At 47.8% G+C, this 12,731-nt stretch overlaps 1 protein-coding gene across 7 annotated transcripts in view; it reads right to left on the bottom strand.

Moving 5' to 3' along the window:
• Positions 1–12,731, bottom strand: part of utrn (utrophin) — a 254,571-nt gene that overhangs the window by 15,989 nt on the left and 225,851 nt on the right. For all 7 annotated transcript variants that reach the window (XM_080791556.1, XM_080791561.1, XM_080791557.1 and 4 more), the window contains 3 exons: positions 12,009–12,047; positions 10,749–10,820; positions 9,043–9,108 (listed from right to left, as the gene is read on the bottom strand). In XM_080791556.1, coding sequence (XP_080647682.1) covers positions 9,043–9,108; positions 10,749–10,820; positions 12,009–12,047 — 177 coding nt within the window. The remainder of the gene's footprint in view (positions 1–9,042; positions 9,109–10,748; positions 10,821–12,008; positions 12,048–12,731) is intronic.

The raw sequence follows: 12,731 nt of genomic DNA, 5'->3' as shown, positions 1-12,731 counted from the left end.
GCTAATGAATGCTGCACACGTGGTCCACATCAACCTCGGGAACAAAGAACGCCGAGCAGACAGCGCTGCGCTCAACCTACATAAAGCTGAAGAGTGTACCGTGGGGCGGCTAAGCCCCTGGTGTACCATTGTATTCAGGCTTAACAAAAGCAACACAATGCGTCGCGGCCAAAGCTGAACTTTTCCTGAGGTGAGCCATGAATGAATGGTGCTACTGTATAAGATGCAAAAACTCTCCGGGAACTCAAAACCTTTTTCTCAAAAGTATTTGCGGAATCTTCGTATCTCTGAAAACATTCCAGTACCATGTCGCCAGGAACAATTACAGTAGGTAAGGCTCTCTTTTTCTCACAAATTGGTCTGGACACACCCCAGACATTCTCTTTCTTTTCTCCTTCTATACTTATCCCACCTCCCTCCCCCTCTCTCGCTCAAAAGAATACTTTTCTTCCCGTCTTTGACACCCGTGATGGATGTTTCCCTCCTCCTGTCGTGATGCGCTGCAGCGGGTGCACGCGGACACACATGCAGCACGGCGCGTGCTCTCCCTCAAACACAGAGAGGGTCTAAGTTATCCGTCATTCTCATTCTTCCATGGAGACGGTTGTCAGGGTGCAGGGAAAGCTGAGTCAGCCAGTTAACAACATAAGATCCCATGGAAAGAGAGACACGGGGAAGGCGGATTTGACACAGCCCCATAGCTTAACGTGCATCAGTAGAACTTGTTAGAAAGCCTCAGGAAACCACACACACACACACACACACACACATTTACAGACAGGGATGTTTAGTGGGGGAAGTCAGAAAGCCGGTGGTGCTGTGTGTGTGTGTGTGTGTGTGTGTGTGTGTGTGTGTGTGTGTGTGTGTGTGTGTGTGTGTGTGAGGAGGATGAAGCCGTTCCTTCACACATTGAATGACCAATTAAACAGGACCCAGCACAGCAGGACGCTACAGCAGGCATGCAGAGAAAAAACCCTGGGGACGAGAGAGAGAGAGAGAGAGAGAGAGAGAGAGAGAGAGAGAGAGAGAGAGAGAGAGAGAGAGAGAGAGAGAGAGAGAGAGCAGGGACGTGCAGAGAATGATGGAGGCAGAGTCTGAAATTCCTTAAAATGAAACTTTTGGGTGAAAATAGCAAAAATGTTTTCAGGCCGCGACCCCGGAGATGACGTACGACATGGATTTCTCCACACAGAGGACACATTTTTGCTGCGTTCAAGTTCAGGAGAGTTCGGAAAAAGGGGAGAGAGAGAGAGAGGGGGGGGGGGGGGGAGAAAGAGAGAACGCGCAAATGGGGACTACTGTCGTGATCAGGTCAGCTCTCTGCTTAACGCCGATTCCCTAAAGGAGAGTATAGCTGAAACACTGGAGGGAGAGAAACATGAAGAGGAGGAATAGGGTGGTGGTGGTGAAGAGATGGGGCAGGAGGCGTTACGTAAGGAAAGGGTGGTGGTGGTGAAGAGATGGGGCAGGAGGCGTTATGTAAGGAAAGGGTGGTGGTGGTGAAGACATGGGGCAGGAGGCGTTATGTAAGGAAAGGGTGGTGGTGAAGACATGGGGCAGGAGGCGTTATGTAAGGAAAGGGTGGTGGTGGTGAAGAGATGGGGCAGGAGGCGTTATGTAAGGAAAGGGTGGTGGTGGTGAAGAGATGGGGCAGGAGGCGTTATGTAAGGAAAGGGTGGTGGTGGTGAAGAGATGGGGCAGGAGGAGTTATGTAAGGAAAGGGTGGTGGTGAAGACATGGGGCAGGAGGGGTTATGTAAGGAAAGGGTGGTGGTGAAGACATGGGGCAGGAGGGGTTATGTAAGGAAAGGGTGGTGGTGAAGACATGGGGCAGGAGGGGTTATGTAAGGAAAGGGTGGTGGTGGTGAAGTGATGGGGCAGGAGGCATTATGTAAGGAAAGGGTGGTGGTGAAGACATGGGGCAGGAGGGGTTATGTAAGGAAAGGGTGGTGGTGAAGACATGGGGCAGGAGGCGTTATGTAAGGAAAGGGTGGTGGTGAAGACATGGGGCAGGAGGCGTTATGTAAGGAAAGGGTGGTGGTGAAGACATGGGGCAGGAGGCGTTATGTAAGGAAAGGGTGGTGGTGAAGACATGGGGCAGGAGGCGTTATGTAAGGAAAGGGTGGTGGTGAAGACATGGGGCAGGAGGCGTTATGTAAGGAAAGGGTGGTGGTGAAGACATGGGGCAGGAGGCGTTATGTAAGGAAAGGGTGGTGGTGAGGGGAAGACACTAATGAAAGCATGAAACCTGCATTAACAGTGATGGATGGTAGAGCTATCCGTTGGGCAGAGAGGCAGCCAGCGGTGCTCGGTGAGGGTGAAGGGAGGACACGCCTGAGGGGAGCTTTTATAGCCAACTGGGAAGCAGGAATTCAGTCAAAGGGCCCCGATGCGTAGGTAATTTACATATCTCGCACGTACGCACGCACGCATGCACGCACACAAGCGCGCACACGCACGCACATGCACACACTGACCCCCTCCACTGAGGCTGAATAGCACTGTATGGCAGGGCTGGGTCACAAAGGACAGAGATAGACAGTGAACAGGGTAGACTGTCAAAGTGAGACAGGACAAGGTAAAGGGAAGCGCTACAAGTGAAAGGAAGAGTGGGAGGAAACAATAAGCAAAAATCCTTTCACCGCTCCCCTGCGATGAGACCTTTTAACTCCATTTACTCTGGCGTTCAGTTCGAGTGCGTTTGGCTTGTGAAGGATTTTCAAAAGACAGTTTTATTTTTCTTCTTTCTTAGGGAAGGGGGGGGGGGGGGGGGCTTATCTTTCCGCTGTGATGGTTAACACAAATAAATTCAGTCCAGAGCTTCAACTGAAAGCAAGGCTGGCTGAGCACAAAAAGGCAACACTGTACACGATTAGACAACAAAGGATGAAGGCAGATAAATTAGATTTGCATAAGAGAGGAAAGAGAGAGAGAGAGAACAGTAATACAAAAAGAAAACAAAAAGGATAGACTGGAAGGATAGACAAGGAGACAGAGAGAGAGAGAGAGAGAGAGAGAGAGAGAGAGAGAGATGGCTAGGCTCCTTTAGTGACTGGCTGCCACCGGCATTGATGGCGGCTTTTGGCTTTGGCCGACAGTGAAAGAAAACAGACAGCATTCTCTTTCTAATCATGGCTTCTGTCTCTGTCTCTGTCTCTGTCTCTCTCTCTCTCTCTCTCAGATGAACAAAAAAAGACACGTGGGCATGCACAGCCAACCACAAAGACACATCTGAGCACACACAGTCATGCATTGGTCCAGTTAGTCAGAAGGCACCCATACCAACACAAAGCCAAAACTAATACACACATTTAATTGCAAGAGCAGAAGAAACCGCCCAAACCGTCGGATGCCAGGATCCTTCAAGCCTCTGGCTACCTACGGCCCGCCAATTTGCAAAATGGCTTTTGAACCATGTGAAACATTGGCAACACTGACATGCTCACAATGGTGTCGCCAGGTTGCAGCGATAGTTCGTTAACGACATGCAGGAGCTACTTCTAATTACCTCTCCCCTAGCCTCGGAGACCGCAGGTGTTTTGATTTCAAAGATGGAAAAGGCGCCTGGGCGAGAGATGCACGAGAACGGGCTTACGAGCGGAGTCAGCCTCGTATTTTCGCTATAACCAATAAATTAAGCTAACTCACACACGCCCACAGTACGTCAGGCGGTCCATTTATGCCAGGGGTGACTGACTGACCACACTTTTTGGACTTGAGACAAGAGCTATATGTACTTTCAAAATGACCAGCTCAACGAGATCTACCCACCAAAACAATTATTATCCCATTGCTGAAAATAGTACTTGAAATGTACACATTTTCAGAAAATGTACTGAAAAGCAGCGCTGGTGATATAAGACAAAACGCACTTGGAATGGGAAATAGAGGGTGGAAAAAAATGAAACCGGTAGATGTGTTCTTAAATTTTAAGCAGGCACTATTCTGCGTTCACTTTGCATGCGAGCTGAGACAGTATAGTTGTTCAGATGTCGCCGTTCAAATCCCCTCCACCTCCCTGGCCTCCTCCCTGTATAGCATTTAGAGTGTAATAATGGGTAATTTGCATGTACAGTACACGTGTGTCGAGTAAGAACCAAGTAGAATTGCTACTGACTTTCTAGTAGACAGATGGTGGGACGGCGTTAAAGAATTAGACGCGACTCTTACAAGCAGAGAGTAAAAAAGCCTGACGCTCTGAATGAGAGGTTTGCAAAAGGACAAAAGGGAAGGACTATTAATTCCTGACGCATGTGATGTTTAATGTTACTCTAAGGCCTGGCACGGCTCCAGATGGCCAGCGTGCTTCACTGCAACGATTTGATTTGGTCGGAGAAGAGGTTTAAGACAAGGATCGACTTAGCGTTTAGGAAGGTTGTCACTGGATGCTTGAGGGCGGCGGGTCATAGAGCTAAGTTGGACGAATTAGTGTTCGGAACAATAACATGGCTCTTTTCACCTGGGCGTCCAAATGTTACTCCTCTCGTTGGAATTACACTCAGATTATACGTTATCGGCCAATAAGGACAGCGTTGTTTTGTTTTGGCATAAATACGATGTGTAATACAGCAGATTTCGGCTATCCAGCCACTGTGAACACTGATGGAGGCTGGATAGCCGAAACGTTTGTCCTCAATTGTTCAAATATGAAATAAACTGTTTGAACTGCAGTCTTGGTGTGTGCGATCCACTGCCTTTATTTAAAAAACAATTGACACACACGCACGCACGCACACACACACACACACACACACACACACACACACACACACACACACACACACACACACACACACACACACACACACACACACACACACACACACACACACACACACACACACACACACACACACACACACACACACACACACACACACACACACACACACACACACACACACACACACACACACACACACACACACACGCACACACACGCACGTACCATTCACCAGTTTCAGCATAATTCTTTTGGGACGGAGAGTTTTAGAGGCCATTTATGCTCATTCATCAGCGGAAAAGGCATTTAATACACAGGAAAATGTAATCGCAAACCCCAAACCACCGCATTTAATTAGACAATGGCACTCTAAACAGAAAATCCTGTTTAAACATTTTGTTTAATAATCCAGACAGAGGGCCTTGTGCTGATTATAACAAGTGTTGCAGGGGCTAATTAAAGAACTGTAGTTGTCAACACTTTACATTAGAAACACGCCGTCTGAAAACGGATGGAAGGTGGGCATCCGTGAGGATCATGAAAACATCTCTCGCCTAGAGGATTACAAAACAGCCTTCAACATTACTGCCAAGGTCTCCTCTGTGAAGGGGAGGTGCAGACAAACGGACATATTGAGCCTACGACACAGAATGGCAGGCCCCCGGGGCCCCTACCATCTCCCTTTAGACTCTGTGATAAAACTTAAATTATATATACGTAGCCATTTTTGTCCCCACCGCCCTGTCAAAAATCCAAAGGTATTCCAAATCCTGATGTCCTTTGCTGCTTGTCACTCCCCATCTCTCTTTCTCTCTCTCTGTCCTATAAATAAAGGCATGAAAGCCCAAATATAATTCTTTAAAAAAAGAAAATAATCACACCCGTGTGATGCAGTGGTGCAACTCCGTGTGGGGGTTCCCGGGGGGGTGGAGTTCCAGACCCACAGGAACGCACCCAGGGTACCGGCCCGATTACGGCACCCTGGGTGCGTCCGAAGCGGTTGAGAAATGACAGAGTTACCGTGTGGGGGTCCCTCTACTGTACTGTACTGTCACTGTACTGTACTGGCACACCTGAAATCACCATATATACAGTTAATATGTGCGTGTGTGTGTGTGTGTGTGTGTGTGTGTGTGTATGTGTGTTTGTGTGCGCACGCACGCACAGGTGGTGAAAAACAACCATGCTGTTTTCGTGCTCTACCTATACCTACTCAGCCAGCCAGCCAGGCAGGCAGGCACCCACCCACACACATATACTCACTTGGTTTGCACCACTTCAAAAATAAAGAAAGTTGCTCAGCGGCTGGTAGGGTAAATACTGTACATGGAACACATTTCCCCAGGGGAATAAATAAAGTACAACTTAATTAAGTAACCTACTCTGCTGTATCTACGTATAGCGACAGAATACGCATGAAGAGTTGTTACTAAGTAAGTCAAATGAGATGCTAATATAATGAGCAATTAGAGTGAAAGGACAAGGAGCTGTAGTTCTCCACAAGACTGCATCTGGTCACCACAGCTTTGCTCTTCTTCCCATTAGCCTTCACTGCTCCATCATCTTCCTCACCTCATTATTGCCCGGAAATATAGGTTTGTGTCGTGACTCGTGTGTGTGTGTGTGTGTGTGTGTGGTCGGTGTTTCTCAGGAGCTAGATAATGGCTTTTCCTCTCAAGTGAGCACAAAATGAGCTGTAGCCCAGACAGAGAGAGAGAGAGAGAGAGAGAGAGAGCCAGGTGGAGTAGGGATAATGTCTCCTCTCCCTGCATTACTTAAGAGTCGAGAGAAACAGATCTATCGGTGTCCTGCACAATCACCGTCTATGTCGTTCCACTCTCAGTCTCATCTACTGACCGTAATTCACACGGCAGTCATTTTGTGTTTAAGTCAACCATTCAGACCCCGAGTCTCCCCCCCGACTATGTTAACGCGAGAGTAAAATGGCCACTGTGTTAATAGCCCACACAGTGTGTATTTCTGCATTGGTTTATGGGCCAGAGATGGGTGGTCAGATCTGGCAAGCATCTGTGTGTTCGAGCTACCAATTAAGGTGAGAAAAACACCAGTAGTCAAGTTTGGATTTTGTAGTTTGTAGACACAAATCTGCCAGTGTAAAGGCTAGTTTATGAGCACCAACAATAATTGTATAACCTCGCGTCACCAGGCTTTCCACCTCTGTGTTACTAAATTGCCGTGTGATCCGGTCGAGAGCGGATGGTATCGTTACGTCATGTTCAATCTGGGACACCCTCAAACCGGAAGAATAATACACCTTCCCAATAAAAGCGTGACTCGCACTACGCCACATCAAGGCTTTTATTGGGAAGGAATTATTCTTTCGGTTTGAGGGAAAGGATGTTCTGGTTTAGACGGTTTCCGGCTTGATGACTACAAAACCATGACTACTGTCTACTGTATGACTTAACGATATCATCCGCTCCCAACCGTTGTATGTTGTATGTTTTAATTTCACAAGTTAAACCAACACAGGTATGTTGATTGATCTAAATGCATGCCATGCCGAAAATCTTGTAAAAGTGATTATTTAAAAAAGTTTCCTGTTGATGGCGTGTGCTGTGCAGCCATGATTTGACAGTTTGAGTCGTCAAACGGGTTTGCAAAAATATGCCCCAGCATCCGACCATGGAATCTATAAAGGGCCATATTAAATACTTTTGTAGTAAATAAGTGGGTAATCCTAAAGTCTGACTTAGTGTATAATCGAAGCAGTTTTCTTTGCCAGTTAGCATGTAGAAGTCTTCAATCGAATACTGTCGCTGTATTTAAAAAAAAACTGTTGGCTTAACGTTCACTGTTTCTTTCTTTTCATGTGGGATTAAATCACTCTCTTCTTGTGCATTCTACTTCTTGGACTGGGACTTTTTCTTTTTTATTCAGTTAATATGATAGTGAAAATATGACATTGAAAGCTATTTTGGAACATTGTATTCTTCTCTCTTTCTCAGTCATACTGTCGCACATTATGATGCTTATATTATTATGGTTTTGTAGTTACTGCAATTTGTACAAGGCCTTTTCTCTGAAAACAAAACAAAATGAAACTCTGAAACTTTGTCACAAGACAAAACAGACACCAAGAGGAGTCACGTTTTTGTTATAACTCAATTTCGACCAAAAATGTAGTTACTGCACTCTGGCTTTTGTAGGGCAGGGTAGCATGTGTGCGAATGTGTGTGTGTGTGTGTGTGTGTGTGTGTGTGTGTGTGCGCGCGCGCGCGTGCGCATGTGTGTGTGTGATCTCTAAGGGTGTTTGATAGTAGAGAACTCATTCCTGTGATTAGGATCTCAGTTTGGGACGGGAACAAGCATGCCTTTTCCAACTGTTAACAGCTTGTCACGGAAACGCAGGCACGTCGTGCACGCATACAAAGAGAGGGAAAAATAAATAAGGAAGTTCAGCACTTCCTTCATGCTTTTCATCAGCTCTGCTCTCAGTCCTCACCCTTGACATTTCGTCCCTTTAATGTTCACCCTATGCTCATCACTTTCAGCCCTGGTCGTTATCAGCACTGAGGCCGAAGGCTCTTTCTTTTCACTGTTGGCACTTTAATCCATTTCCGTCCCGCGCTTCGCTCTTGATTCAACCATGTCAAATTGTCCTGCCTGTACCCTCCGTCTCCCTCTTCTGTCGCTCTACCCTCACTGATCTCTCTCTTGCTCCATCTCTTCAGCTGTATCCATAGCTCTGCCACTGTTCATCTGTTCCCCATGGCTCTCAAACCTTTATTTTGAGTCATAAACGCAGCATAAAAAACACAGACGTCTCTAAATCTGTGTGAATGCGACATCTACAGTATAGCATGAGATCACGTCTTTATTGATTACCGAAGCCGGAATACCGAACAGATTAGGAACTGATGCGAGAGGATAGCCAAAGTAGCTATTATACAGATCATCTGTATTTATCCTCGAAAGTCTTGGCTTTCACGGAGAAACTCCCCAAGCTTAGAGAGATCTTGAAACGTAATACAGTCGAGTTAATCATATCGCTCCAGCTTCGCCAAACTATTATCCGCGGAATCCTATCATTATATCTTTTATATTTGTGGCGTTAAGCTCAAACCACACCAAAGGGTCGGGTCGGGACAGAATAGTTTTTAAGGTAAACCACACCAATGCAACTCCTTGCAACTCAATGAGTTGCATTTATCACACATAAAAGTTGCCATTTAGTATTTATCCGTCTTTCCATGGACGTATGTGTCAGTATAAATGAAATGCCATTTGTTTGTGGATATGGGTATTTATATTCCATGTTTGTGGATATGGGTATTTATATTCCATGCGGTGACTTACATGCTTCCTGTGGCTGAGCTGCTGTCGGTGGGCAGAGAACCGTTGGAGCGCTCCATCTGGGCCAACCTGGGAAACATGATGTCACTCATTAGACCACCGCAGAATGTCCACTGATCAATGACAAGTTAAGCTGTCACAGACAGACACACACACAACCACACAACCACACGCACACACACACACACGCACGCACGCACACACACACACACACACAACCACACACAAATTAATTCTGTGTCGTCAACCAATCAAGAGAGACGACAGGCTGTCATTTGAGAGATGATAGGGTTTTTTGGGGGGGAGCAGCTTTCCCGATGATGTGTTCAATTCAACGACCCGCGGATTGGAACACGACTGAAAGGACGTCATGCAGTGCATTATGGGGGCCAATCTACTCGGGCATTCACAGAAGCTTGTTACTATACCAAATGACAGGGCACCACCCTGAAGATAGGCAATTATGTGCGTGCGTACGTGCGTGTGCGTGTGTGTGTCTGTTAACGACTGCTAACGACAACCATGTGATCATTATTGTGTTGTGCAGTATATTTTGCACAACAGGAACTCATGCGCTAGATGTGAGCCAGTGTGTGTGTGTGTGTGTGTGTGTGTGTGTGTGTGTGTGTGTGTGTGTGTGTGTGTGTGTAGGCCGGTGGGAGAACACAGTGGATTACTGGCCGTTGATCCAGACAAAGCAGCCGTGATAATTAGATTGGGCTCTCCAGATCAAAGCGTTTATTTACTAGGGCTCCATAATGGAGGCTTCGCCCGGTAGGATTAAACCAAAAAGGAACACGACACGCATGTCCCCCCCCCCCCCCCCCCCCGCGGCTCATAAATTAGACCACGGCGGGATACCAAGTGACATGAAAACACTGTTTGTGAAATGGACAAAATTTCCGCTTTAAACTGCTGCCATTGAGAACTTGATTTTTAATGATGCCGCATTTAACTGCATTTGTTTTTAACAATTGCTTTTGTTCTGTTGTCATTTGGTGGCAGCAGCAGCAATCAGGTCCCTCAATGTACGCCGCGAGATTTAAATAAAAGGTCACATGGAGTGTACAGTACGTGTGTGTGTGTGTGTGTGTGTGTGTGTGTGTGTGTGTGTGTGTGTGTACACGCGTGTGTGAGACTATATGTTAAGAGTCTCTCCAGAGCGGTTAAAGATAAAGGATTAGGGTAACAAAGAGCTAACTGGAGGTTAATGGTGTGTGACTGAAGGGAGGCTAGAGGCCGGAGAGGCCAGCACCCTGTCAGGAATGCATTAATGATGAAGGCTCTCTGCGTCCGGGTAATATACAGACAGCAGTGGGGCTGCTATAAGACTTGCTAGCACTACATCATTCAGTATAATACACAAAACAAAAACAAGAAATATAAATGTTAAGGGTGGAAAAGTGTCTGCATAACAACACAACGTAATACCAAGAATTCTCTGCTCAAAAGCATTAGTATTTCGCCAGCGTACGGTTTTCGTTCAGGACAAAAACGATTCACAATCATTTTTCAAAATAGCAGGTGTCTTTGTTTTCCTTCATTCGGGTCAATAATATCTTCATAATGAGACTCGGCCGCTCCCGCTTTGAACGCGTCCACGCCGAGGCCCCATGTGTTCTCATGTATACGGCGGTTATGCTCGTTGCCATCAACGGAGGGACGGAGACGGAGGCGTTCGGTGTGTGATGGATGGATGGCGGCCGTACCTGCTGGCATACTGCTCTATCCTGGAATGGGTGTCGTCGTGAGAGAGCTGGGGTGACTGGGGGCGGGGCAGCCTGGAAATGAACGGAGCAATGGAGATGGATGAGAGAGAGAGAGAGAGAGAGAGACATGCAGTGGACATGCGCTCGTGACCCAACACACACTCAACCACACACACGCACTCAACCACACACTCAACCACGCACTCAACCACGCACACACACTCAACCACGCACTCACACACACACGCACTCAACCACACACTCAACCACGCACTCACACACACACGCACTCAACCACACACTCAACCACGCACTCAACCACGCACTCAACCACACACTCAACCATGCACTCAACCACACACACACACTCAACCACACACTCAACCACACACTCAACCACACACACACTCAACCACGCACACACACTCAACCACACACTCAACCACGCACTCAACCACACACACACACTCAACCACACACTCAACCACACACACACACACACACACACACTCAACCACACACTCAACCACACACTCAACCACACACTCAACCACACACACACACACTCAACCACACACTCAACCACACACACACACACAACCACGCACACACACTCAACCACGCACTCAACCACGCACACACACACACGCACACGCACAATAATCCCACAGGCAGCCCAATTAAAGAAAGAAAAAAAAAAAAGCAATCTAAGGGTACAGGTTGGATGATCCTACAGAGAGCGATCTATATACGTATAGCGTAGCGGCTGGATGGTGGTTTCTGGTCAGCTGCTGTTTGGATGAAAGGTCAGACGACGCTGGGGGGGGGGTTAGGAGGAGGAGGAGGAGGAGGAGAGGTGCTGCTGTGAGGAGGCCGTGGTGTGAGTGAGGTATGGGGTATGGACTGAGCGAGCGAGTGAGTGAGTGAGTGTCGGTCGGTCGACACTTTCCCCGTGCTGTTGGAACGGCGGGGGCAGGCAACATGCAAAACACTACAGCGGCCATATTCACACCACGTCGCGCTTCAAAGCACGACGTCCTGGAGGAGGCCAAACGGCCGCCGCCGTCGTGTGAATATGGCGGTCTATCGATCGGTTTAGTGGGGGTGGGGGAGGGGTGGGGGGGTAGGAGAGTGATTTTTGGTGCAGGAAAGGATGTGATGGGGGGGGGAGGGCATTCCAGGCAGGGTGGAGGGAGGAGGAGGAGGAGGAGGTGGGGGTGGGGGGGGGATGGGGGGTTGATGGGTGTCGTCGATACTCACTCGTACTGCTCCGGACACATGCTGATGAGGGTGACGGGACTGTAAGAGAAACGGAAGTTGGGGGAGGAGGAGGGATGGGGATGGGGAGGGGAAGGTATACCAGATCACATCTTTTAGGGTCACGTGGTTCTCAAACGTTTTAATGTCAAGGACCCCCCCCGCCCCCCCAAATCGACATTAGGCCGAGGACCCCCCTCACATGCATTACGCTATACGGTACCCTGATTTAATGGCATTTCTATCTCTGGGACCCCGATTTATTATATGTAAAATCACTGTTAATTTAACTCTCTGAGAGTGTACACATGGAACCTAACGGGTCCATTTGGTTCCTGGTCTATTTTAGCTACAGGCACCCCCTGGAGGTACCCCTAAAGGGGTCCCCCGGGCCCCACTTTGAGAACCAATGTTTTAGGGTCACGTTGGTTCACACCAACCGGTCAAACACACAGGAGGGAGGCACGGGGACATGGACAATGGGCCATCCCACACAGCAACGGAATGGCTGGACTCGACGCGGTCAGAGAGCAGGGCACATAAAAAAACAACAATGCCACTGGAGGCTGTGCTGATGAGCGTCTGCGTCTCCGGGAGGAAAACCTCACTCAATTCCTGAAGAAGTATTGAGGTTGAGAATAAGCGTGTATGGATTGTGGATGCTATACTGGAAAGCATTTCCCAGCACAGACGGTTTTATTTTTGCTGAATTAGACTGGCAACAAC

This window comes from Protomyctophum bolini, assembly GCF_963924005.1.
Source record: "Protomyctophum bolini genome assembly, chromosome: 19".
NCBI classification, from domain to species: Eukaryota; Metazoa; Chordata; class Actinopteri; order Myctophiformes; family Myctophidae; genus Protomyctophum; species Protomyctophum bolini.
Note: the sequence above shows the minus strand (reverse complement) of the source record. Positions and strands in the feature narration are given on the sequence as shown.